The 27,491-nt window shown below is 58.3% G+C and overlaps 1 protein-coding gene across 3 annotated transcripts in view; it reads right to left on the reverse strand.

The window, feature by feature from the left end:
• Positions 2,696–27,491, reverse strand: part of RPS6KA2 (ribosomal protein S6 kinase A2) — a 224,629-nt gene continuing 199,833 nt past the window's right edge. For all 3 annotated transcript variants that reach the window (XM_018053462.1, XM_018053461.1, XM_018053460.1), the window contains exons 15-21: positions 19,708–19,797; positions 18,742–18,900; positions 17,137–17,298; positions 11,120–11,196; positions 9,693–9,810; positions 7,366–7,503; positions 2,696–5,777 (exon numbers count right to left, since the gene is read on the reverse strand). In XM_018053462.1, the coding sequence (XP_017908951.1) occupies positions 5,652–5,777; positions 7,366–7,503; positions 9,693–9,810; positions 11,120–11,196; positions 17,137–17,298; positions 18,742–18,900; positions 19,708–19,797 (870 nt within the window). In that variant the 3' untranslated portion in view covers positions 2,696–5,651. The remainder of the gene's footprint in view (positions 5,778–7,365; positions 7,504–9,692; positions 9,811–11,119; positions 11,197–17,136; positions 17,299–18,741; positions 18,901–19,707; positions 19,798–27,491) is intronic.

Raw genomic sequence — 27,491 nt, forward strand, 5'->3', positions numbered from 1 at the left:
TCAGGGTCTGGGGCTGAGATGACTTCCCATTCCCCCAGGAAAGAAACCCTGTGTGATAAGATTTGTGGGAAACACCGAAATTACGGAACTCACCGCCAACAGTGCTGTTTCTGAGCTGAGACCACACCTACGATTTGGAAATCGTGACTCTCTTGCCTAAGCTCAGATGCGATGAAAATAGCATATTAAAAATTGTTTCCCTGCCAAATGTTTATGTGATGTTTATCCTAGTCACTGTAAAGTGACAAACACACACCCGAATTGGACACGTGTCATACAGGAGGGCTGTTGATTTTAGATCCTGAATTAGAGCCAGTGTTGGGGAATCAACTAAATAAAACTCGAAAGTCACCGGCTCGACACTGAAAGGTTGATAAGATCTGTGTCTGCGAGGACCCCGCACATCTCAAGGCCTCCACTTTGAGTCCCCTCCTGAGTGACAGCGCAGCTGCCCGTCTGCAGAGCTGGCCTCCGGGAGGCTGCTGCGGTGTGTTGTTACTGGTTTAATTCCTGTTGCAGTTTGCGTTCCTGTTGCGCGCCTGCTGGAAGCTCAGCTTCACGAGAGGTGGGCCCTGCCCCACGGCTCGGAACCTCTCAGGACCTCTACGGGCGTGAGGTCCCAGCTCAGAAGAGCTCTGACTCAGCGACTCTGCACGGGGGACCATGTGTTGAGTCCGTGTGTCCTCGCGTCAGTGATGAGATGACCGCGACTGTGTCAAAGCACGGACAAGCAGAGGGAGTGGGTGCCCTCCCGGGAAGGGAGGCGCCCTCGTCCGGCGTCCGGCCCAGGAGGCCAATCCCCGGGGCAGGGCCATGTCTGGCTGGCCACCTGAGCGGCAGAGCAGGACCCCTCGGCAGAGCAGGACCCCACGCCCGGCGTCTGACCTGGGATCCCGGGTCACGCACTGCCTGGTTTCTGGCCTCATCCACAAGCGGGACTCATCACCTGGGAGGTCTCAGAGCGGATGAATGCCGGGATCTGCTGGGGCCCAGAACTGGGTGGCCTGGGGGTGCCCTGGAAACTGGGGGCCCAGGCCCAAGTCTCCCTCACCCACCTCAGGTCCCAGGGTCTTGGGAAGCAGATACGCCTACTGGCCTGGTTGGTGGTGCTTAGGACAAGTGACAAGCAGGACTGGAGAGTATTGACGGGATATTCTGCAGGAAAGGCGTCTGCAGGCCTATTTCTCATCCTACAGAAGGTACGTGCTCTGGTGGTTGAGGGTCACCAGGAAGTCTGGTGAGCTAAGGCCACAGACCGCCCCCGCCCGGCCCAGCCCTTCTGCCGGTCTCACGGGTGACAAGTGAGGACAGTGTGTACAGACCGGAGCCGCTGGTGTTGGGGAGGGTGGACCCCTGGCCTTGCTCATCTGCTCACGTGTGAGCAGTCACAGAGCTGACGCTCACGGACAGCACACAGCCGGGGCACAGAACTGCCCTGACCTGGGCAAAGGATGGCAGTTTGCCTGCAGCCCTTAGCGGAGGCCTGGGGTTTCCAAAGTCTGGCCTTGCAGAGACACAGCCCCTGTGTGCGCCCTTGGCCTGGGCCATGCCCCCTACCCCGGAGAGACCTGGCGGGGGGCAGGGACTGACGGACACGAGGTCTTGATGTGGGCTCTGGGGAGGGGGTCCTGACCCTGAGTCTCCTATCCGGGCCATGTCCCTGAGACTGTGGTAGGTAACTCGTCAGCTCCTGAGAAGCAGAGCCCAGATGTTGCAATTGCCTGCGATCCACACACAGGCTGACCTTTGCCCGCCCGGCAGACAGGATGTTGGGATGTCACGGGCTGGCCCTGAGGCAAAGAGGGGCTGAGACTGCAGGTGCAGTTCGGGCTGCTGTCAGCTGCCCTCACAGTGGGGAGCACATCCTGGGTTCTCAGGGAGGAGGAGGGGGCAGCTGGGAGGATGGTGGACTCAGCTCTGAGGCTGCAGGGAGGGACCGGGAGCCGGGGAGTACGGGCACCTCAGAAACTGCACACGGTGGGGCTTGGAGCCTCCCGGAGGCCCCAGGAGGTCCACGGCCCTGCCTTCACTCTGTGGGCCCACCTCGGACTTATGACCGCCGGAACCACTCCCCAGGGGACTGCTTGACACCCTGGCCACGAGGGCTTGTCACACAGCAACACAGCATGCATGCGAGCTGCCCTCTCCAACTCAGTCTCCTCCAGGGGGAGGTTTCTGAGCACCCTCTGGGGCCTCCAAGATCTCCTTGTGTGTTACCGCAGGCCCTGAAAGCTAGTGCGCCTCCTGCCTGAAGGCCCTCAGGAGGGACCCCTCTGCTGCTGGGGAAGCAGCCCTGAAAATGTGTGTGTGTGTGTGTCGAGGGGGTGGCCCGGCCTGCAGACAGAGGTGTGTGTGTGCCTGTGTGTGTGTCGGGGGGGGGGGGTGGTCCGACCTTCAGAAAGAGAGATGTGTGTGTACATGTGTGTGTCGGGGGGGTGGTCTGGCCTCCAGAGTGAGAAGTATGCGTTTCTGTGTGTGTCGGGGGGAAGCGGTCTGGCCTGCAGAGAGAGAGGTGTGTGTGTCTGTGTGTGTGTTGGGGGCGGGGGTGCCCCAGCCTGCAGAGAGAGGTGTGTGTGTACTTGTGTGTGTCAAGGGGGGCGGTCTGGCTGCAGAGAGGTGTGTGTGTGTGTCCTGCCTGCTGACACACGCAGGTGAGGAACTCACCAAGAGGGAAGAAGAAATGAGGTTGGAGAGCTGATGACCAACAGCGTAGCTTCTTGCTTTATTTCTGTACAAAGAAAAGATGGGCAGGAAGTGGCACGTGGAGGCACCCAGGGGAGACCGTGGGGATGGAGACCAGCAGCCCGCCGCCCCCCACCCCAGGCCTGCTTCACTCCAACACAACTGTCCACTGTCTCCTGCCCAGCTGCCCAGGGCGTCGTGCACTCACAAACACACATGTACACACACTCAGCACTCACACCTACACGTGCACAGATGCAGCCACACTACCAGCCCCCAGGACGAGAGGAGGCCGGGGGCAGCGGCAGAGGCTGGCAGGAGGGCAAGAGGCAGGGAGGCGAGACGCTCACCTGCAGACCTGCAGACCATCACCCGTAACAGTGCAGAGAGGCCAGTGTCAGAGCTGTGCTAGAAAAATAGTACACTTCATAAAACCCGTGTTTATTAAAAAAACCTATTCAGAAAGTCTGGAAAGCGTAATAAATACCGTAGGGTGGCCGCCCATCTCCAACATAAAATATAAAGCGTGAGCTCGAGAGTTCCCTGTAAACACGGACGCGGGCTGGGGCGCAAAGTGCTGGCGGCGGGGCGAGCGCAGGTCCCTTCCCGGGCGGCCTGAGCTCTCAGCAGCTCAGCGCCCCCTCCAAGCTAGAACCCCACCGCCCTTGGAGAGGCGCGGGGGTCAGCCCATGCGGGCAGAGAAGAGTGCAAATCAGATCCTCCTGCGGGGGCGGGGCTGGGAAGGTGAGGGGACCCCGGGGGGGGTGGGGGGAGGACGACACCCCGGTGAACACACTGGCTCCATCAGTGCTACAACCGCTCACAGACCGACGGCCTTCCTAACAGCCAGGGGGGTCTGGGATCCCAGACGGCCCGACCTGGGGAACACGGGAAAGCCCACTCTCCGCTGCTCTGACACGGGGGCGCAGAGCTTTCGGGGAGGGGGCGGCTGCGAGTCAGGTGTTTCTCTTAAAGTAGAGGGGGCAGAGTGTTGAGTCTAGAGTGGGCACCCCAGAGGGTGCGGCTGGGCGGGAGGCCTGTGATCCAGGGCTGCGCATCTGCGGTTTCTATGGGGGGGTGGGCGGTGTCTGGCTCTGTGAGGGGGCAGGGCAGCCGGTTAGCCTGCGGGCGGCCACTCCAGGCGCACACGCCCTGCGAAGCAGCGGCCACACCTGCACTCACACCCCGCCCGCGGGCCAGAAGGCCCAGCCGTGGGCCGCTTCACTCAAGATTTCCGCAAGTTCAGTTGAAAATGGGCTCTTGACTTCTCCCGGCGGACTTTGTGCAGAAAGCCTCGTTTCCGAGGGGGGGGGGGGGCGCTGCACGGACAGCCACGTCGGCTGGGGGCGGGGGGGGGGGAGAGGGACGGGGTCCGCAGAGCCAGGCGCTCTGAGAGGTGAGAGTGGAGGGCTGCACGCAGGCGAGCCGAGCCAACGGGCCGCTCAGAGGACACGCCGACCCCCTCCCAGCGCTGCACCTCTTCGGCCTTCTCTCTCCCTCCATCGCAAGGCTCCGACTCCGAAGCAAGTGAACGAACCTGCCCACAAGCCCAGGACAAAGGCCCAGGAGCAGGTGGGCCGGACGTTCTCTGTGCAGCAAACAAGATACAAACGATCATGGTTGATTTCCGGGAGGACAAAACCTGTGACCTGGGGCCACGCGGGTTTGCTTAAGTGTCCAATAACAGGTGAAACCGTTCTGACCTAAGACAAAACCCTTGCGGGTAAAAGTCTCTTGAGCCTCGGGGAAAAAGCACTTTCTATTGAGAAATATGAGAAATGCCTGAAAGGGTTTTGTGGGAAAACAGGTACAGGGATCTGTTCCCACCTTTTCATTCAGCGTGGTTCTGAGGGGGAAAAAAAGCCTCGTGGAATAATTAAAGCTTCACCAATATGCTTATATTTTAAGGTCTGAAGACCATTAGACAGAGATAGGGAGCTATAGTTTTAGAGTGCGGCATTCGTTGATTTTGGGGTTGAGTGCCAGAGTGACTTTTAAATCCTGTCTTCTAGGTGAGAACCTGGCTGAAAACAGGCGCGCCGTCCCCGCCTGAGTGCAGGGGGGCCCAGCGCTGCCGGACGACGCCCACTCCCGCGTGCACACGCCCAGCAGAGACATTAAACATCCCTGACGCTTCAGCTGAGAACAGCCCTGTGCGACAGAAACACAACACACGGCACAAAAGCACAGCTTCCACAAAGGGCCCCCCTGCCCTCTGCGAGCATCCTGCTGCTGGCCTCTCTCGCGGGCGGGGCGGGGGCGCGGCAGAGGTCTCCAGGGGAACAGAGAGAGGGCGGATGGAGGCAACCGGGCTCGGGGTTTCCGGCGGCCACCGCGGCGCTTCCACGGACCAGGAAAGGGAGAGCCGGCACTCGGGGGAGCCCAGGACCTCTCGCAAGTTCGGGACAGGAGTGGAGCAGCCCTCCGCCAGTCCCCGGTCCTCGTCAGGGGGCACAGGCTTCGGCTGGCTCCTTCCCGGGCGAGAGGACACCAGCGATGCTTGTGAAACGCGGCCACTGGTTCTGAGGTTTCCTCGCCCCTCCCCAGCTCTGCAACAGGAGAGAAGGCGGGGTGTCGGTCCAAGCGGGGGGCGGGGGTTGGAGGAGACAAGGGCTCTTTGGTTCATTCGGAGGGACCAGGCGTCCACCCGCCGGTCACTCAGCCGCGGGCACAGGCCGAGCGCAGGGGCCGGGAACCGCCCCCTCCTCGCGGTGACATCCAGGCTGCGTGTGCCGGAGGTGGGACCAGGTTGCTGACTTTACAGCTGGAGGAGCCATCTCTCCACAGAAACACAAGCCATGTGCAAGGCTCACGGGCCGGGAGGAGCCCCCGGGTTCTCGGCACGGTCAGGGGTGCAGGAAGGACTCCGTCTGGTTGGCGGGGGCGGAGGGGGCAGGTCGTCCTGGCCGCGCGTCCGGGGGGTCACCGTCCGATCCTCTCCGGGCTGCAGGAGAAGGCGCGGGGCTTGGCTACAGCCGCGTGGACGTGAGTCTCTTCATGCCCCGGCGCTGGGCCAGGTTGGACGACAGCACGGGCTCCAGCCGCGGGGCCTGAGGGGCTCTGTTGAGAGCGAAGTAGGTGGCAGCCATGGCTCCCTGCAAACAGAGGGGGAGGCGGGCTCGCTGAGCCTGGGCGGCCGGGAGGCCCTCCGTCAGGACCCGGGCCGGCGCACTCAGACACCTGGCTGGGGCTCTGAGTGCCGTGTCCACCCACCCACCGCCCACCGTGAACAGCGCAGGGACGCAGACCCACCGCCAGCGCAGTGACGCAGTGACGCAGACCCGCCCCCTGCGCAGTGACGCAGTGACGCAGACCTGCCCCTGCGCAGTGACGCAGGGACCCAGGCCCACCGTCCAGTGCCCCCGGGGGAGGCCTCCTGACGCCCATCCTGCCGGGTCCCTGGGGTGCCCTCCTGGCAATGGCTGAGCCCGTTGGCCCCCAGCTCTGCCCGTTTTGAGGGCTTGGGACCCACTTGGGGGCCGTGGCCGCTACGGGAGCAGCTCTAACCAGCTGGGCGGCTCCTCACAGGAGCCCCTGTCCTTGCGCGGCCGGGGCAGCGCACCCCACCCGGAGGAGGGTCCCACCGGGACACAGGGCTCCCTGCAGACGGGTGCGGGCCTCTCTGGCCAGGCCCGTGAGAGACGGGCCAGGCTGCCCCGAGGAGCAGGACTGGGCCGCAGTGCCCCGTGTCACACCAGCAGCGCCGATAAGGCGGGGTCAGCCTCCGCCGGCTACCAGGAGCACTGGGGCCTCAGCCCTCCGGAGAACAGCCCGTGGGCGGGACCCCCTGTCCTCGCCGTGTGGACCCCCGGGTCCTCTGGACGCCGGCCGTCTGTCCGGGCTGCACCACAGGGGCCGGAGCGTCACCAGCGGGGTGACAGGCAGCCACTGCCCGGCCGTTCGTAGGTTCAATGACACACAGCCGCAGTGCAGTGGCCTGGAAATGATGGCTGCCCCACAAGGTCAGAAGAGGCAGGCAGTGCGGGCCTGCTGCAAGACAAGGACGAAAGGGGCAGCGAATCCATGGGGCGGGGCCTCTAGACCCCCGAGCAGGAGCCCCTCGACCGTCCTCCCTGAGCTCCGTGGGCGCGGCTGCTCTGGGCTCACCCATCGTCCAGGGCTTCTTGCACGGCTCCCAGGGCCTCGAGATGCCCTAAGCTAAGAGGCCATGCCAGCGGGGCGTGGTGGTGGGTGAGCTACCGGGAAAGGCTGGCTGCAGAGGGCCGGGGAGGGGCAGGGGTCCGCAAACGCCGGCCGCTGCCTGGTGTAAACAAGCTCTTCCTGCAACTCACTGACCACTCAGGTGCCATCCGCGGTGTTTCTGTGCTGTGACACAGAGCTGGGCAGTGACAGCCATCTGGTGAACCCTCAGCTGTGTGCGGTCTGGGGTTTACAGAGGCGCCTGCAGAGCTCAGGTCCAGAGCAGTGGGCCTGGCGCCTGGCCTGGTACGGGGCCCTCAGCCTGTCTCCTCTCTCTCCCTTGTCTGTCTGTCTCTCTGACACACAGACACACACACGTAATGAAGCTGTCCAGAAGTCGCCCCTTCGTCAGAGTTGGTACGTGGCCGCAGGTGTGGGGTACACCTGTCTGTGCTGGTTCCTGGTTCCCCTCCCGTACCCAGGACCCCTGGGGGTTAACCAGGCAGGAAGTCCCCCTCCCATCGACGGGACTGCGGGTGGTACCTTCACCAGGTGGACGTCCTGTCTGCTGAGCTGGTTTGGGGACAGGTGCTCCCTGTTGACGATCCAAGGGTGTTTGAGGACCTGAACTGCCGTCAGGCGCTGGTGAGGGTCCACATGGAGCATCTTGGACACGACGTCCTGCGGGGGAGGGTGAGCAGGGGGGTGGGGGTGAGGGCTGCCCCTGCTCGAAGCCGTCCCCCTCCTCCTTGTCCCCCTCCTCCCTGTCCCCCTCCTCCCTGTCACAGCAAAGCCTCACCATTGTCCTGGGAGTGACTCTCTGCATCTGGGGTCAAACATTTGCTTTCAGGTTTGTAAGAAGGTGAATTTTAGAAAAACAAGTTTTAACCAGCATCAACATGGTGGGTGCCCCCTATTTTTAATTTTTTTGGCTGGGCTGAGTGGCTTGTGGAATTTTAGTTTCCAGGGATAGAACCCGAGCTCTTGATTGTGACAGCATGGAGTCCTAACCACTAGGGAATTCCCACTCCAGGTTTCTATTGTAGGAAAGATTTCACATCTAAAGAGAAATCAAATGTGGAGATGTTCAATAGTGCATGTAAATTACTGCAATACTGAGTCAAAATGATAATCTTCCCAAGGGAGAAACTGAAATAAGGACTACCCCACAGCTACAAACCAATCACAATGTCTTTGGTCACATTTCATGACATGTAGTGAAATGTTACTGTCCTCAACGCCACACACATTTGGTACAGCATTTGCTGCAAATAATTGCCAACTATGGAACTGATGGTCTGGTCGCCATTATATGTGTTCAAAGGTTTCATGTTCCATAGAGATGATTTTCTTCTTTGATTATAAAATAATAACAACAAAAACTAAAATGGGTTTAAAGACTGAGCTCGTCTTTATATTAACATGTTGTAATACAGGCAAATGTGTGTACACACAAGTATGGTTACAACTATGGAATTCATGAGACTGTTTTCACACACTTGAAGCACCTACTCCTGCGAGTCATCAGGACCGTCCTTGGGGGAGGGGGCTGAATGTGACGCCGCTGTGTTGCAGGGGAAGATGTGACGTGTCCACTTGTTCACCACGTGCCCGAGGACGGGCCCCGGGGTGAATCCGTGGCTTTCCACCAGCCTGCTCTCCTGCTGTGGTGTTCCCACCTCGTTCCAAAACGAAATGAAGTCAGTTAGAGTCTCTGCCCAGTGTGAAGTTGCTTCGCTTAACAGAACTTGTGGTCATCAACCACACTGAAGAAATACCGTACACCTTCAAGCAACTCCTTCTGCAGAGAAACCCAAAGCCCTTTTACACTTGCTGACACTAGTCTTGGTAACTTCTTGAGACAAATATTTCCTAGAAGGATTGTTCTTCCCATTTTCAGGTGTAAAAATGAAAAGTTGGGAGAACTTTATTGACTTGCTCAAGACCTCACAGGGACTTCCCCGGTGGTCCAGTGGTTAAGAATCCTTGCAATGCAGGGGGCACAGGTTCGATCTCTGGTCAGGGAACTAAGACCCCACCTGCTGCAGAGAAAGTAAGCCCCTGAGATTCGACTACTGAAGCCCGTGTGCTCTGGAGCCTGCACGTTGCAACCAGGGAGACCGTGCACCATGACAGAACACCCCGAGTGCTGCCACTGAGACAACACAGCTAAATAAAATTAAAAAAAAAAAAAAAACAAACCCTCACAGTTGGGAATTTCCTGATGGGCCAGTGGTTAGGACTCTGCGCTTTCACTGCTGAGGGCCCCAGTTCGATCCCTGGATGGAGAACTAAGATCCCAACGAGCCAGGTGGCAAGGCAAAAACCTAACAGAAACGAAGCCCACTGGCCTAGATGTTTCTGTGAAAGTGACATTAACATTTAAATCCATCAACTTCTCCATGATGTGGGTGGGCCTCATCCAACCAGTTGAAGATTTTAAGTGAAAAAAGACTGACGTCCCCAAGGAAGAGGAGATTCTGCCAGAAGACAGCTTTGGACGAGAGTGGCAACTTCTATGTCTCCCTGAGCCTCCAGGCTTCTGGCCTGCCCTGAAGATTTTGGACTTAACCATTACCAGCCTCCACGATTCCATAGAAACAGACCTCCCTCCATCTCAGTCTCTCTGTACATGCACACCCTGTTCTGTGTCCCCGAAGAACTCTAATACACAAGACTACAGAAAATGTGAAAAGGGCTATGAAATATTTTTGCGAAAATAATTATTTTTTTTTATCTGAAAGGCGTACAAAGTCTCTGAGTACAAAATATCTAAGTCATTTGCATGAGAAGTATCCTCTAGCTTCCTCGGAGCCGTTCCTGCAGAATCTCCACCCCAGGGCGGTGAGGGCGCCAGGCAGAGAGCTCACCTTGGCCGCGTCAGAGATGGAGTCCCAGTTTCCCCCGGAAAGGGCGTACTTTCCACTGCCGATCCTTGCCAAGATGTCCTCGGGGGTGTCGTCCGGCCCATTTGCAAAAGGGGTGAATCTGTGTGATGAGAGATTCGTGGTGAGCTTCCATTCTACAATCTGCGGCAAAGCTCGCTGTGCCTCTCTGTGGTAAAAGCAATCATTCTTTCCTTTCTCATCATGCTCCAAATCCAAGATTCATGGCAGAGTGCACTTGACTCCTTCCTGCTGTGTCTCTTTTCCCTGCTGGCCAGTGCTAAAGGCTGACAGGGCAAATGAAAATGCAAACTCAAAGATGAGGCCTCCAGGACCATCTCCGGCTTCCCTGGTGACAGAGGGGCACAGCGGTTTCCCCGAGATATGGTTTCCATGGCGACAGGGTGGCATAGTGGATGGGAGCCTGGGATTTGAAGTCTGAGAGACCCATGGTTGATGTATTACCAACACTGGGTTCTTTGACAAATTAATTTTTTGAGGCTCAGTTGGAAATGGGCAGCACGATACACTATAGCAGCGGAGTGCAGAGACGCACCGAGTGTGAATACTTCTTGCGCATACCTAACGTGGGACAGATGTTTCCTGCCACCCCTCACGTAAACCAGGGCGGGTCAGCGTAGCCTTCCTTGGAAAGGACTCGCGTGTGATTCTAACAGCACTCCGTTCCGTGGCAGCTCTGTGCTCCTAGTTAAGTATCAGCAAAGCGAGCCCCGGAAGGACCACCAAGAGGGGCACCGGAAATAGACGGCAGGCCACCCGGGCTCCCCCTCCACTGGACACCGCCCCCAACTCACTGGGAAGCGCGCCACTGAGGCCACACAAGAAGCAGGCCATCCTCGATCACTCCTACGAGGCCCTTTTCTCCATTTTGCCCAGTAAAGAGGACTGGATGACCTAGACATCTCGCCTGCCCCGCCACCCAAGTGTCTAATAACGTTTAAGCCGCTGGCCACTAGGGGATCCTTGGATTCCAGGCCTTCCTGGCTGGAAGGAGTCTTCAGCATCCACAGTGTCCTCCTCTCAGTCAAAAGTGAGGGCAGTGAGGGGCTCAGGGCAGGATTCCCCCAGGAGCAGAGCAAGTGAGGGTGAGTCTGTGCGCTGGAGCCCGGGGCCACCTGCCGGCTTCCTGGCTCGAGGAGACGTTTCTAAGCAAAGATGTGACCTTTCCAGAGGGTGCGTAGTCCAGAGTTGACAGTGGCCTCATGGTCTGAGGCTTGGGGTTCTGTGGGTGAGCTGAGCCCTGCAGCTCCAGCTCCCTAATTCCAGAGACACCCCTGAACGACAGGCAGTGCTAAACTTCCTGCCCCCGCCCTCTAACCATCCACCGGGCCCCGGGCCTGAGCTCCTGGCCTGAGCGGGGGCCCAAGTGGCCCCCACACGGGCTGCATTACCCCGCCAGCATGGTGTAGAGCAGGATCCCCAGGCTCCAGATGTCACATGCCGCGTCGTAGCCCTGCCGCTTCAGGACCTGCGGGGAGAGCAGATGCACATCAGCGCTGGGCAGAGGAGTTCAAGTTCAAAGCGTGTTGCTCTGATGGGACCATAAGGCCGGTGGAGGTGGGGGTAGGGGATGGAGGTGGGGGTAGGGGATGGAGGTGGGGGGTGGGGCATGGGGGGCGGTGGGGGAAGTCTTCAGTGAGACCATCGTGTACTACTTCAAAGCCAACCCCAATTTCCCACAGTAGGATTCCCCCAAGACCAGCGCGCACAGAGAGCCCTGGCTCTTGACGAACATGGAAAAGGGGACATTTAACTTTGGAGGAAGAAGAGTTTGGGGAGCTCCCTGGTGGCCTCGTGGTTAGGACCCCGGGCTTTCACTGTGGTGGCCCAGATTCAATTCCTGGTTGGGGAACTGAGATCTTGCAAGTCATGTGGTGTGGGGGGAAAAAGGCAGAATTATTTTTAGCATAGTAAAATCTATTTAGGCTTCCCAGGTGGTGCTGGTGGTAAAGAACCTGCCTGCCAGCGCAGGAGACATAAGAGGTGCAGATCAATCCCCGGGTCAGGAAGATCCCTTGAGAAGGACATGGCAACCCCCTCCAGTGTTCTTGCCTGGAGAATTCCATGGACAGAGGAGGCAGGTGGGTTACACTTCATGGGGTCGCTAGAGTTGGACACGACTGAAGTTCGTCATTCAGTTGCTTAGTCGCGTCTGACTGTTTGTGACCCCATGGACTGCAGCGTGCCAGGCTTCTCTGTCCTTCACCATCTTCACCACCAGCAAGTCGGAGCTTGCTCAAACTCTTGTCCATCGAGTCAGTGATGCCATCCAGCTATCTCACCCTCTGTCGTTCCCTTCTCCTCCTGTCCTAAATCCTTCCAGCATTAGGGTCTTTTCCAGTGAGTTGGCTCTTTACATCAGGTGGCCAAAGTATTGAAGCCTCAGCTTCAGCATCAGTCCTTCCAAATGAATATTCAGGATTGATTTCCTTTAGGATTCACTGCTGTGATCTCCTTGTAGTCCAAGGGACTCTCAAGAGTCTTCTCCCACGCTATAGTTTGAAAGCATCAGTTCTCTGGTGCTCAGCCTTCTTTGTGGTCCAGCTCTCGTATCTGCACACAACTACTAGAAAACCCAGAGCTTTGACGAGATGGACCTTTGTCAGCAAAGTGATATCTCTGCCTTTAATATGCTGTCTAGGTTTTAATTTCTCTCACAAAATACACTTGGCACAACACTCCCAGCTTCCCCACTTTTAGGAGTGGTTGAGTGGCTTCAGATACATTCACACCACCTTCCCTTGACAGAACTCATCTTGTTTTGAAAAACTGAAACTCTGTCCCCAAGAAACAGCTCCCGCTCCCCTCCCCCAGCCCCGGGAACTACGATTTTACTTTCTGTCTCTATGATGTGATGACGCTAGGTCCCTCGTGTGAGGGGAATCACGTCATTGTGTTTTTCTTTATCACACTTTTAACACCGTGTTCTCGGGGTTCATCCACGCTGTGACCTGGGACAGGATTTCTGTCCTTTTGCTTCGTCTCTCAGTCGTGTCTGAGTCTTTTGAACCCCATGGACTGCAGCCCACCAGGCTCCTCTGTCCATGGATTCTCCCGGCAAGAACACTGGAGCGGGCTGCCATTTCCTTCTCTAGAGGATCTTCCGGATGGAACCGGAGTCTCTTGTGTCTCCTGCATTGGCAGCACGTTCTTTGCGACTAGCGCCGCCTGGGAAGCCCTCCCTGCTTTTAGAGGCTGGCTAGCACCCCGCTCAGCCGTTCTTCCACGATGGACACGGGGAAGCCCTCCCTCCTTTTAGAGGCTGGCTAGCGCCCCGCTCAGCCGTTCTTCCACGATGGACACGGGGAAGCCCTCCCTCCTTTTAGAGGCTGGCTAGCACCCCGCTCAGCCATTCTTCCACAATGGGCTCTTGCGCTGTCTCCACCTTCTGGCTGCTGTGAATAACGCTGCTGTCGACACGCAGACAGATTTCCATTCCTACCTTTGCTTTCAACTCTTTCGGGTTTACACCCAGAGGTGGAATTGCTTGGTCACTGGGTAAGTCTGTGTTTGATTTTCTGAGGACTAGTTAGGATGGGAGAATTTTCATGTGTCCCAGGATCACCCAGTTCAGAAGAGAGCAGTCCTCTGCTATGCTAACAATTGAGAATAACAATAAAGAAAGAGCACAGATGCTCCTGGAAACTGCAGGTCGCTGGTTTTATGCCGAATGTGGCGTCTGGAGAGCTGTGTACAATTTCCTTAGACACAAGGGCCAGGTTCTCTGTACTTGGGGCACGGAGCCTCCAGCATTGTTGCTAAGTCACCGAGGTGTGTGGACAGGCCCAGGGGTCAGTGTTCAAGCTCTTCTCATCTCCATTAGCTAAGTATCTTCAACGTCCCTTCCATGGAGGCTGTTTCTCTTTTTTTTGTTTTGAATCTGTGAAATGTGGCTAATAGTATCTACCCCATCCATTCCATACGGCATATGAGGATAAAAGCAAAAAATACTGGTAAAGTGTTTGGTAAATGGTAAAGTAATAGATCAGCGTAAGGTAGTCTATAATCACTAAAACCATTAATATTATTATTCAGTTCAGTTCAGTTTAGTTCACTTTACTTGCTCAGTCGTGTCCAACTCTTTGCGATCCCATGAATTGCAGCACGCCAGGCCTCCCTGTCCATCACCAACTCCCGGAGTTCACTCAGACTCACGTCCATCGAGTCAGTGATGCCATCCAGCCATCTCATCCTCTGTCGTCCCCTTCTCCTCCTGCCCCCAATCCCTCCCACCATCAGAGTCTTTTCCAATGAGTCAATTCTTCGCATGAGGTGGCCAAAGTACTGGAGTTTCAGCTTTAGCATCATTCCTTCCAAAGAAATCCCAGGGCTTACTTCCTTCAGAACGGACTGGTTGGATCTTCTTGCAGTCCAAGGGACTCTCAAGAGTCTTCTCCAACACCACAGTTCAAAAGCATCAATTCTTCGGCACTCAGCCTTCTTCACAGTCCAACTCTCACATCCATACATGACCACAGGAAAAACCATAGCCTTGACTAGACGGACCTTAGTCGGCAAAGTAATGTCTCTGCTTTTGAATATGCTATCTAGGTTGGTCATAACTTTTCTTCCAAGGAGTAAGCGTCTTTTAATTTCATGGCTGCAGTCACCATCTCCAGTGATTTTGGAGCCCCCCCAAATAAAGTCTGACACTGTTTCCACTGTTTCCCCATCTATTTCCCATGAAGTGATGGGACTGGATGCCATGATCTTCATTTTCTGAATGTTGAGCTTTAAGCCAACATTTTCACTCTCCTCTTTCACTTTCATCAAGAGGCTTTTTAGTTCCTCTTCACTTTCTGCCATAAGGGGGTGTCATCTGCATATCTGAGGTTATTGATATTTCTCTCGGCAATCTTGATTCCAGCTTGTGTTTCTTCCAGTCCAGCGTTTCTCATGATGTACTCTGCATATAAGTTAAATAAGCAGGGTGACAATATACAGCCTTGATGCACTCCTTTTTCTATTTGGAACCAGTCTGTTGTTCCACGTCCAGTTCAAACTGTTGCTTCCTGACCTGCATACAGATTTCTCAAGAGGCAGGTCAGGTGGTCTGGTATTCCCATCTCTGTCAGAATTTTCCACAGTTTATTGTGATCCACACAGTCAAAGGCTTTGGCATAGTCCATAAAGCAGAAATAGATGTTTTTCTGGAACTCTTTTGTTTTTTCCATGATCCAGTGGATGTTGGCAATTTGATCTCTGGTTCCTCTGCCTTTTCTAAAACCAGCTTGAACATCAGGAAGTTCACGGTTCACGTATTGCTGAAGCCTGGCTTGGAGAATTTTGAGCATTACTTTAGTAGCGTGTGAGATGAGTGCAATTGTGCGGTAGTTTGAGCATTCATTGGCATTGCATTTCTTTGGGATTGGAATGAAAACTGACCTTTTCCAGTCCTGTGGCCACTGCTGAGTTTTCCAAATTTGCTGGCATACTGAGTGCAGCACTTTCACAGCATCATCTTTCAGGATTTGAAATAGTTCAACTGGAATTCCATCACCTCCACTAGCTTTGTTTGTAGTGATGCTTTCTAAGGCCCACTTGACTTCACATTCCAGGATGTCTGGCTCTAGATGACTGATCACACCATCGTGATTATCTGGGTCGTGAAGATCTTTTTTGTACAGTTCTTCTGTGTATTCTTGCTACCTCTTCTTACCATCTTCTGCTTCTGTTAGGTCCATACCATTTCTGTCCTTTATTGAGCCCATCTTTGCATGAAATGTTCCCTTGGTATCTCTAATTTTCTTGAAGAGATCTCTAGTCTTTCCCATTCTGTTGTTTTCCTCGATTTCTTTGCATTGATCGCTGAAGAAGGCTTTCTTACTTCTTCTTGCTATTCTTTGGAACTCTGCATTCAGATGCTTATATCTTTCCTTTTCTCCTTTGCTTTTCGCTTTTCTTCTTTTCACAGCTATTTGTAAGGCCAAATAGTTCCGTTCTCCACAGGGAACCCGAGGTTTGTTTCCATTCCTGACGCCCCCCGCCCCGCCCAACCCCCTCACTCCCCAGCATCGTTAGCCTCCTCTGCACTAGTCTTGCTCTCACCAGCGCCTCTGGTTTGGCTGTTTCTTAAAGAGCAAGAAGCTGGATTTTTCTTCACAAACGCATTATTATTATTTAATTATATTATTATTAGCATCGACCAAATAACGCAGTAATGTTGATCGAATAGAACCAGATTGTTTTTAAAGGGGCCGCAGGTATCACCTAGACAGTCTAATATCGGCCCCACAGGCCAGCCTGGGCTGCGCGTCCATCCGTATCCTGGCAGGCACGCAGACATCCTCCTCGGGGACCACTGCCCCGGGGTCAGCTTGCAGACCTTGCCCGCACCGCCTCTCGGACAGTTCACAGCCTGACCACTAGGTGTCAGCATGGCTCTCTTACGACGCGCGGTACCCGCCACCGCGCCCGCCTAGAAACGCTCGGGCAGCTTCACCTGCAACCAGAAGGATCCACAGGGAACCCGAGGTTTGTTTCCATTCCTGACGCCCCCCGCCCCGCCCAACCCCCTCACTCCCCAGCATCGTTAGCCTCCTCTGCACTAGTCTTGCTCTCACCAGCGCCTCTGGTTTGGCTGTTTCCTAAAGAGCAAGAAGCTGGATTTTTCTTCACAAACGCATCAGGGACTCCAGGGCCTATAGGGCACGACCCCTGGAAGCGGGGAAAGGGGAAAATGTGCTTATAAGATGCGCTGCTGTGGTTCTCTGAGGCCCCGAGCCGAGGGCGGAGGGGGCCCCTCAGGATCCACGCGGGTCCTCATCTGCAAATCTCTGCAGAACTGTGACGTTCTACCCCCCGGCCCCCAGTGCGCCTGTCGTGGAAGACAGCCTGGAGCTGGAATTCAGGCGTAAGGTCTGTGCACAGGCGCGCGCTCCCAGCGCAGCTGCGCGTGGGTTTCTGATCCCAGGTGACCCACTGGCTCCCCTCCCAGGTGAGGAGAGACCAACGCGTTAGCTCTCGCTGTGTGCTTGCGCGCTTCAGTCCTGTCTGACTCTGGGCAGCCCCGGGGACCGTAGCCCGCCAGGCTCCTCTGTCCATGGGATTCTCCAGGCGAGAATCCTGGAATGGGTTGCCATTTCCTCCTCCAGGGGAGCTTCCAGACCCAGCGATGGAACCCAAGTCTTCTATGTCTCCTGCATGGGCGGGTGGGTTCTTTACCACCGTGGCGACCTGAGATGCCCACTTCTCACCAAGTCTTAGCACGTAAGCAGATTTGGTCGAAATCGTCTATAGCACGACGACAATTCTACATTACAGGTTTTACAAACAGGAAATGAAAATGTTAAAATAGCGGTGTCTGAGCACTATCAGCGGCTGACTGCCTGCCCGCTGGTGCCCCTGCCCACACCAGCGGCCCACGTGGGCGGCCTTCCGACCCCCGCCGGCCCAGCGGTCCTCTCACCTCCGGGGCCACGAAGTTGGCCGTGTAGCAGGGGGTCATAAGCAACCCGTTCTCGGCTCGCAGCTGCTTGGCAAACCCGAAGTCACAGATGCGGATGGATTCGGGGTTTCCAGACTCGTCCACGTACAGGATATTGCTCGGCTTTAGGTCCCGGTGAACAACCTGGAGACGCAGGAGGAGCCACGCCTAAATCAGGGGCCGGGATGGAGCAGGGGCGAGAAGCAGAGGTGGGGGTGCCCTCGCAAGACAAGCGCTCATTTGGAGCCCTTTCCTCAGGGTGGGTCTGGCGGCAGGAAGCCATTGGCTGGGATGCTGTGAACGCCGCAGGTCCTTCCCCCTTCTCTTTCTCTTACACTGATGCTCAAAACTAAGGACCAACCAACTGCCTCAGCCTCTTGGATGGCGAGTGTCTGGATGAATAAATAAGTAGGCAGCTGTCCAGGATCAGGGGGGCCCCCTGGGGCCATCACTCGGGGACGCCACTGGTGGTCGGGAACTTGGATTTCTGAGGATACAGGCTGGCCGTGTGTGGCCACATTCCAGCGTGGGCAGGTGCCGGTTACCCCAGCAGGTGTGCAGACAAGCAGCCACCATCCTGTGCTCATGGCCAGGGGGCAGAAACCCGAGGCTGCATCTGTGCCCGGAGAGCGGCTGGGCGCTCTGAGCACCAGGGGACAGAGCCAGCGGCACCTCAAAGCACAGAGGCTGCTCAGCTCTTCAGGGCACAAAGCGGCTTCTTCTGAAGGGGACAGAGGCCCGTTGTGAGAACTCGTGGCGTGCCCATACCCGGCGTGGGGCCCAAGTGTCTCCATTGTGCTGTTCACGGCCAGACAGAGGACGGGGGAGGCAGATGAAAAAAAGCCTTGGCAGGCGGCCGGTGAGGCTTCAGAGACTGCGAGGCCAGGAGACTAAAGACCCCAATGCCAGCTCCCCTCTTGCAAAGAGGCCAGTCTGCCAAACCACCCTCTGAAGGGCCGCCCCTGGAGTCTGACTGTCCTGGGAAGGGTTTACTAATCCTGGAAACAGCGGCCGCTGTGGGGGCCCAGAAGAGTGCCCTGTTCAGAGGGCACACGTGTGCAGCTGGTGGAGGAACAGTGCAGGCCTACCAGGGGCTGCTGACCAGGCGGGGAATCTGGGGCTGGGGAGGGGGGCGGGCCTGGAGGCACGGTGCTGGGAGGAAACCGGCTCTGCGTGCAGCTTTGGGCCAGACCCTCAACCCTTCTGTGCTCCAGTCTCCTCATCTGTGAAATGGGTCTGATCTGGAGCCTAGAGGGCTGCGATCTCAGCTCTCACAGTCATTTCATCACCGGCCTCCTGGGCGGTGGGGGCGGGACAGTGAGGAGCACCCCACCATCAAGTCCGAAGTACGATTTCGCTGTCATCGGTCCCAGTGAATTTAAATCTGACCGAGCTCCTGGATTCAGGCTGTGTGCGTCTGAAATCACGCAGGCAGCCCATGAGGAACGGCTGGGGTTGGGGAGGAAGGCGGGCCGCCTGGTTCCTAAGTGCCGAGGCCGCGGCCCCGGGGCGCCGGCTTCCCGGCCTCCCGCGGCCCGCCCCCGGGGCGCCGGCTTCCCGGCCTCCCGCGGCCCCGGGGCGCCTTACCCCCTGTGAGTGGAGGTAGTCCATGGTCTTGGTGATGGTGCACAGCACGGCGCTGGCCTCCCGCTCCGAGAAGTACCGCTGCCGCAGGATGCGGTCCAGCAGCTCGCCGCCGCGCATCAGCTCCGTCACCAGGTACACGAACTTCCCGTCGTCGTAAACCTGGCGGGCGAGAGCGCGCCCGGCTTAGGGGCCCCGCCGGCAGGCCGCGGGCACGGGGGCGCCACGCCGGGAGGGGCCGGGCAGGCCGGCGCCGCCTGGGGGCTGGGCTTCCCTTTACGCTTTGTTCACAGAGGCCTGTCCTCAGAACTGAGCCGGCGTCAGGAAGGCCTCTTACGCCCGCCCGGCGTTCACAGGGCCCCGGGGAGACCGAGGGGCGGGTCCTAGTATCTTGAGGTTCTGGGTTGACGACCCTGGGGTCACTCTGGGGTGGAGGGCAGGGGCGGAGAGGAGGCCAGCGCGCTCCCCGTTCTGACTCCCCGGCCGGGATGGACGCTGCCAGGAGCATCCGACTGGCTCCAGTGCGCCTGGTCACCCCCTCCCTGTCCTTCTTCCAGGGACAAGGACCCCGCATCACTCAACACGGACAGAGGGAAGCTGGCCGGGGCCGTGGACCTGGAGCGTCAGAGCTGAAGCCCCGCTTCACGGGCTCCACGCTCTCCACGACGGTGAGAGACAGCACAGCCGGGTTAGACTCCTCGCGGGTTCTCTCTCCTCTCCCCCACTGCATGCCCGGTTACGGGAATCCGGGAGGAGGTGGGGGGCCATCAATGGGACATGATGAACGGCCCAGCAGGTCGGGCCCCCGGCTGCCAGGTGACCCCGGGTCCCGGGCAGCAGCGGCCTCGGACTCCGAGGCACCAGGAAGGGCGGATGAGCTGGCGGCAAGCGGCTCGGCCTTCCACGGGGCTTCCGGGGGCGGGGCACAGACACAGCTCGGCGACAGCAGGGGCGCCGGAGGGCACTTACGTCTTTGAGGGTGATGATGTTGGGGTGCTGGCCGTAGCGCAGGAGAATCTCGATCTCCTCCGAGGGGTCCCTTTTACTCTTGTCGATGATCTGAAACAGACAGGGTGTGTGACGTGCGGCGTCCAGCGGGCGCCCGCGGCTGGGCCCCCTTCTGCGCCCTCGCGCTCCCCGTCTCCAGCTTGACCTCAGCCAAGATAACCCAACACTGCCCAGAAATGCACGGCCATCCTTTCTTTCCTAGTGAGCAACAGACTGACATTAAAAAGAAAAAGGCACTTGCCTCCAGACACTAAATTTTAAGCCGTTACACAGCTGGATGAAGAAGGGTGAGTTTGGGGAGCTCACACAGGCATCCCATAAGCAGAAGGTGCTTTTTTCTATACTCGTCAGGCTCTGGGAGGGGCAGGGCTGTGCCCTCTCTCTGTCCAAAGCGGGCCTCCAGCTGCTGTGTGTCTCTCGCCTCCTTGGGAGGCTACACACCAGGCACAAAGGGAGACCCAGGCGGTTCTGACCGGGAGACGCCGGGTTGGCGCTGAGGTTGCGCCGTGGCTTATCCGAATGGATGCTCCCTCAGGCTTCCAACCTTCCTCCTCTTCCTGGCAAGTGTAGCCCGGGTCTTAGGATGGCAGATAAAATTCTTTCCTCCGTGAAGACAGATGGCTTTCAACCACTGCTGCTGCTGCTGCTGCTAAGTCACTTCAGTCGTGACCGACTCTGTGTGACCCCATAGACGGCAGCCCACCAGGCTCCTCTGTCCCTGGGATTCTCCAGGCAAGAATACTGAAGTGGGTGCCATTTCCTTCGCCAGCTCCCAACCACAGGTGTCATGGATGAACGCGGACCTTGATCCAGGCAGGCGTTCATTCATGCCTCGTCACTGTGGGTGGATCACCACAGGCTCCTTTGGAGGCAGCTTCCTGCGCCCCGGTCCTGCTTTCTGTGGGGATGGAGCGGGTTGGGGAGGGGACCCCGAGCTCACAAAGTCTACAGCACCTGGTGGGATTCGACACTCAGAAGCAGTGCTCTTCCCTGCGCGTTAGCTTCACCCAATTTCAAAACATTCGCCACGGGGAGGACGCATATTTCAGAGGGAGGAAAACTCGCTTTCACTCCCCATCTCATCCAAGGCTCCAAGCAGAGCTCGGCATAAACTCACTCTCTTCTTCAGGTGAGCAAAATGCCTGGGGGGGGGGGGTGGAGGAGGACCCAGAGTGAGTGCTCTGCAGCCCCCACCCGCTGCCCCCTCAGTGCCGAGGACGGTGGGCACGGAGTCTGTGCCTCTCCCTGGCTGGGTTTCAAACCCGCCGCCAGGCCCTGCTGACATCACACCGGGACGGTGAGCCCCACAACACACTGGGGCTCCACTTCCAGTGAAACGCCACACTTCCTTTCTTGACCCAGCACCTTCCTCCTCTTGTTACTGAAGTTCTAGCTCGGACGCCAGGGTGACTTCTGTTACTGAAGGAAGTCAACACACAGTGCGTCCGTCTAGAGGAGTCGTCTTAAACGCTCCTTTAGCAGCTGGTGAAGGGGAAGCCTTAACATGAGGATGCTTAGCTGCCCGCGGTGTGGTCTTTATGCTGCGTGGGTCCCACACTTGCCAGTGAGGTTCTAGGACCCTCTCTGACCCAGCTGCCTGCTGGCCATTCAGTTCCTGGGCTGTGACCCGTTTGGAACTTAAGAAGATTAAAATCATTAGTGGTGGTTTTTTAAAAAAGCTAATAGTATATTCTTTTTTTTTTTTTTCAAATAAAATTTTAGGATTTTTGTTATTCAGTCACGAAGTCATGTCCATCTCTGTGCAACCCCACGGACTGCAGTACGCCTGGCTTCCCTGTCCATCACCAACTGACAGAGCTTGCTCAAACTCATGTCTACTGAGATGGTGGTGCTATCCAACCATCTCATCCTCTGTCGTCCCCTTCTCCTCCTGCCCTCAATCTTTCCCAGCATCAGGGTCTTTTCCAGTGAGTCAGCTCTTCACATCAGGTGACCAAAGTATTGGAGTTTCAGCTTCAGCATCAGTCCTTCCAATGAATATTCAGGACTGATCTCCTTTATGATGGTCTGGTTGGATCTCCTAGCAGTCCAAGGGACTCTCAAGAGTCTTCTCCAATACCACAGTCCAAAAGCATCAGTTCTTCGGTGCTCAGCTTTCTTTATGGTCCAGCTCTCACATCCATGACCACTGGATAAACCATAGCTTTGACTAGACGGACAAATCATGATGGAACAGGATGCAGGATGAACAAGAAAGAAGAAACTTTTTTACCACCCGATGGCCTGGGGCAGGGGGAGGGGAGCTATCACGGGACCAGAGGCGGCTGCATGGACGCATGGACAGGGCCCCCCAGGCCTGAGGGTGCTGCCCTCCTCCCTCCTGGGGTGTTTCCCCAGGTGGAACCAACTGGAAGCCAGGGGGCGGGCAGGGTGGTGGGGTCCCTGGTGGCCTGGAGTTGGGGAGTAGGCAATGCCTGGAAGGAGGCCCCTGGGGAGTGGAGGCGGGCTCAGGCTTCCGCAGCTGCCCTGCTGGCTGCTGCCCCCCGCCTCAGTCTGGGCAATGGAGGACCAGCATGCAGCGGCGAATTCTGTTCAGACAGAGAGTCCTGAGCCCGACTGTCGTCGGCGAGGGCTGGCTGCGTTTATCCACAGATGTTTGCCTGCAGTTGTTTGCCGAAAGCTCAGGAAGGACACACAGAGGTGTGATGACTGGTCCCTGTGCCCAAGCGCAAAGCCCAGGTTTGTGGCGGACAGCTCTCGGGGGTCGAGAACACTGCTGGGAAGTGTCCAGGAGGAACTTCTCCGTGGGGGTCAGTTTCTTGGGATGGTGACTGCGGGACTGGCTTCTTGTTCAAGCAAGCCCTGGTCAACTGAGTCCCTTATTTTGAGAACAATGTTGCTTTATAGTCTTCCTTATGCAACAAAAGTGAGGGGAAAATTCTCAGTAAATAGATCCACATGCAAGGCCTCCCTTCTCGGTGCGGATGCTCAGAGGGTGTGGACGGACCACAGGCGGGGAGGACCAGAGGCTCTGTCCTCTCCTGGCGCAGATGCCACCCAGCGGTCAGCGACCAGCGAGGCTGGCAAAACAGACTCTCCAGGAGCTGCTCTCTGAGCAGCTGGATGCTTCCACAGCCCATGAAGCGAGTCCAGCCCCAACAGAGGATGCAGAGGGCAGGATTCTCCTTAGCAGGTGAGGCGCACAGGCACGTATCAGCACGTCCTATTCCTGCTGGCTGAAAGCGGGGACGAGACTGGGTCCAGACGTCCCAGCATCCACACGCTTGCTCCTCTTCCTTTTGGTCTCTGCATTTCCCCATCTTCCTCGGCCTCACCTCTGTCCAGCACAGGCTCCCCTCCCAGACACTGACTATCACAGGGCTTCGAGGTGCCCTGTGCACCACAAGACGGAGGGGAGAACGCCCAGGTCCGCCACACCCCCTCCCGGGGTGGGGTGTTTCCTCTGACTTGTCGAGAGGATTAATACCATATTTGAAACGAGACTAGCAGAGCGTGGAGTCCCTTGTAAAACTGAACAGACACCTTCTCTTGTTCAATTAACTTAAACAAATGACACAGAGAAAGGGCTCCAAGGTTTCCTGCCGGAAAAAATTAAATTTCCATGCCAATCAGTTTTCCTTCTAAAAATAAGCTCCATTCATGTCAGCCATCTGTCTTAATTCCACTGCTTTTCTGGTTGACAAATTACACACGCAGCATGAAAATGAGCCCAGAAACGCGCTGTAATTGTCAGCAGTCTGCTGTGAATACAAATGGGGTGGACAGTCAGTCCAGCTTCAGCCCCGAGTGTGTCAGCCACACTTCACTAGAATTACAAATGGGGAGACGCTGACTCCGGCACAGTTTCAAGGATGGCACTTTATTTTTACCTGACTCTATTGCTATTTTAAGAACACGAGAATCTGCTCCTGAAAGGACACCCAGCTGTGCTGCCCTTCGGGACAATGTGGCCATGGCTGCCGATGTCCCCTCGGACCAGCGTGAGCCTCGCAGACACACAGGGAGGAAACGGGCGAGCGGCGCCTTGGGTGAGAGGAGCCTGTGTCTGTGTGTCTGCAGAGGAATCAGGCCACCCGGAGAGGCAGCCACAGAGGGCTCCCCGCGTTTTCGATTCCTCAGCGAGCTCCCCGTTTGGCTCTGGACTCTGGTTCTGCGGTCAGTGAAGCCCTCCCTGGCTGGACTGTGAGCTTCCCGAGAACAGGTTTGCTTTTGCCTGGAACCTAGCACTGTGTCTGCCTGGGAAAAAGAGTTAATACAAAATTGTAAGAAACGAATGAAAGTAACTGGTTACTGAACAGAGGGGTTCAGTAAGGACACGCGTGCAGAAGGAAATGCGATCTAGAGACAAGAAGTGTTGGGTGGACCAGTCGTCCTGCCCACTCTGAGAATAAACAAGCCAAAGGGAGGGGTGCAGTGATTCTGAATTTGAAGAAAAGCCCCTGATTGCTCTCTCTCTCTCTCTCTCTGCCTTTCGGTCACACCACGTGGCTTGTGGAATCTTAGCTCCTTGACAAGGGGTTGCACCCAGGCCCCAAGAGTGAAAGCAGAGTCCCCACCACTGGGCCACCAGGAAACTTCTGGGACTTTTCTCTCACCATCCGTCCACCGAGCATCATGACGAGGCGTGGACAGGAAACGAGCTGGGAAGCACGCTGGGTTCCAGGAGCGCTGAAACAGGCACCAAGGCCGGGGGGACAGGGACAGGCGGGGACCACCCTGTGCTCAGAGACTGAGGCCCAGCGCGGGGAGGATGAGGACGGGGACAGGCGGGGACCACCCCGTGCTCAGAGACTGAGGCCCAGCACGGGGAGGATGAGGACGGGGACAGGCGGGGACCACCCCGTGCTCAGAGACTGAGGCCCAGCACGGGGAGGATGAGGACGGGGACAGGCGGGGACCACCCCGTGCTCAGAGACTGAGGCCCAGCGCGGGGAGGATGAGGACAGGGACAGGCGGGGACCACCCCGTGCTCAGAGACTGAGGCCCAGCGCGGGGAGGATGAGGACAGGGACAGGCGGGGACCACCCCATGCTCAGAGACTGAGGCCCAGCACGGGGAGGATGAGGACAGGGACAGGCGGGGACCACCCTGTGCTCAGAGACTGAGGCCCAGCGCGGGGAGTGGGGACAGGCGGGGACCACCCCGTGCTCAGAGACTGAGGCCCAGCGCGGGGAGTGGGGACAGGGACAGGCGGGGACCACCCTGTGCTCAGAGACTGAGGCCCAGCGCGGGGAGGATGAGGACAGGGACAGGCGGGGACCACCCTGTGCTCAGAGACTGAGGTCCAGCGCGGGGAGTGGGGACAGGGACAGGCGGGGACCACCCTGTGCTCAGAGACTGAGGTCCAGCGCGGGGAGTGGGGACAGGCGGGGACCACCCTGTGCTCAGAGACTGAGGTCCAGCGCGGGGAGTGGGGACAGGCGGGGACCACCCCGTGCTCAGAGACTGAGGCCCAGCGCGGGGAGTGGGGACAGGCGGGGACCACCCCGTGCTCAGAGACTGAGGCCCAGCGCGGGGAGGATGAGGACGGGGACAGGCGGGGACCACCCCATGCTCAGACTGAGTCCCAGCACGGGGAGCGGGGTTCAGGCGGGGACCACCCCATGCTCAGAGACTGAGGCCCAGCGCGGGGAGTGGGGACAGGGACAGGCGGGGACCACCCTGTGCTCAGAGACTGAGGCCCAGCGCGGGGAGGATGAGGACGGGGACAGGCGGGGACCACCCTGTGCTCAGAGACTGAGGTCCAGCGCGGGGAGTGGGGACAGGCGGGGACCACCCCGTGCTCAGAGACTGAGGCCCAGCGCGGGGAGGATGAGGGCAGGGACAGGCGGGGACCACCCCATGCTCAGAGACTGAGGCCCAGCGCGGGGAGGATGAGGACGGGGACAGGCGGGGACCACCCCATGCTCAGAGACTGAGGCCCAGCGCGGGGAGGATGAGGACAGGGACAGGCGGGGACCACCCTGTGCTCAGAGACTGAGGCCCAGCGCGGGGAGTGGGGACAGGGACAGGCGGGGACCACCCCGTGCTCAGAGACTGAGGCCCAGCGCGGGGAGGATGAGGACAGGGACAGGCGGGGACCACCCCATGCTCAGAGAGACAGATGCCCAGCGCGGGGAGGATGAGGACAGGGACAGGCGGGGACCACCCCGTGCTCAGAGAGACAGATGCCCAGCGCGGGGAGGATGAGGACAGGGACAGGCGGGGACCACCCCATGCTCAGAGACTGAGGCCCAGCGCGGGGAGGATGAGGACAGGGACAGGCGGGGACCACCCCATGCTCAGAGAGACAGATGCCCAGCGCGGGGAGGATGAGGACAGGGACAGGCGGGGACCACCCCGTGCTCAGAGAGACAGATGCCCAGCGCGGGGAGGATGAGGACGGGGACAGGCGGGGACCACCCCATGCTCAGAGAGACAGATGCCCAGCGCGGGGAGGATGAGGACAGGGACAGGCGGGGACCACCCCATGCTCAGAGAGACAGATGCCCAGCGCGGGGAGGATGAGGACAGGGACAGGCGGGGACCACCCCATGCTCAGAGAGACAGATGCCCAGCGCGGGGGAGGATGAGGACAGGGACAGGCGGGGGACCACCCCATGCTCAGAGAGACAGATGCCCAGCGCGGGGAGGATGAGGACAGGGACAGGCGGGGACCACCCCATGCTCAGAGAGACAGATGCCCAGCGCGGGGAGGATGAGGACAGGGACAGGCGGGGACCACCCTGTGCTCAGAGAGACAGATGCCCAGCGCGGGGAGGATGAGGACAGGGACAGGCGGGGACCACCCCATGCTCAGAGAGACAGATGCCCAGCGCGGGGAGGATGAGGACAGGGACAGGCGGGGACCACCCGTGCTCAGAGAGACAGATGCCCAGCGCGGGGAGGTGGGCAGGGACGCGGGGACCACCCCATGCTCAGACTGAGTCCCAGCACGGGGAGCGGGGTTCAGGCGGGGACCACCCCGTGCTCAGAGAGACAGATGCCCAGCGCGGGGAGGATGAGGACGGGGACAGGCGGGGACCACCCTGTGCTCAGAGAGACAGATGCCCAGCGCGGGGAGGATGAGGACAGGGACAGGCGGGGACCACCCCATGCTCAGAGAGACAGATGCCCAGCGCGGGGAGGATGAGGACAGGGACAGGCGGGGACCACCCCATGCTCAGAGAGACAGATGCCCAGCGCGGGGAGGATGAGGACAGGGACAGGCGGGGACCACCCATGCTCAGAGAGACAGATGCCCAGCGCGGGGAGGATGAGGACAGGGACAGGCGGGGACCACCCTGTGCTCAGAGAGACGGATGCCCAGCGCGGGGAGGATGAGGACGGGGACAGGCGGGGACCACCCTCTGCTCAGAGAGACTGAGGCCCAGCGCGGGGCGTGGGGACAGGCGGGGACCACCCCATGCTCAGAGAGACAGATGCCCAGCGCGGGGAGGATGAGGACAGGGACAGGCGGGGACCACCCTCTGCTCAGAGAGACTGAGGCCCAGCGCGGGGCGTGGGGACAGGCGGGGACCACCCTGTGCTCAGAGAGACGGATGCCCAGCGCGGGGAGGATGAGGACAGGGACAGGCGGGGACCACCCCATGCTCAGAGAGACAGATGCCCAGCGCGGGGAGGATGAGGACAGGGACAGGCGGGGACCACCCCATGCTCAGAGAGACAGATGCCCAGCGCGGGGAGGATGAGGACAGGGACAGGCGGGGACCACCCTGTGCTCAGAGAGACGGATGGCCCAGCGCGGGGGGATGGGACGGGGA

The sequence above is a fragment of the Capra hircus genome, chromosome 9 (assembly GCF_001704415.2).
Source record: "Capra hircus breed San Clemente chromosome 9, ASM170441v1, whole genome shotgun sequence".
Classification (NCBI taxonomy): domain Eukaryota; kingdom Metazoa; phylum Chordata; class Mammalia; order Artiodactyla; family Bovidae; genus Capra; species Capra hircus.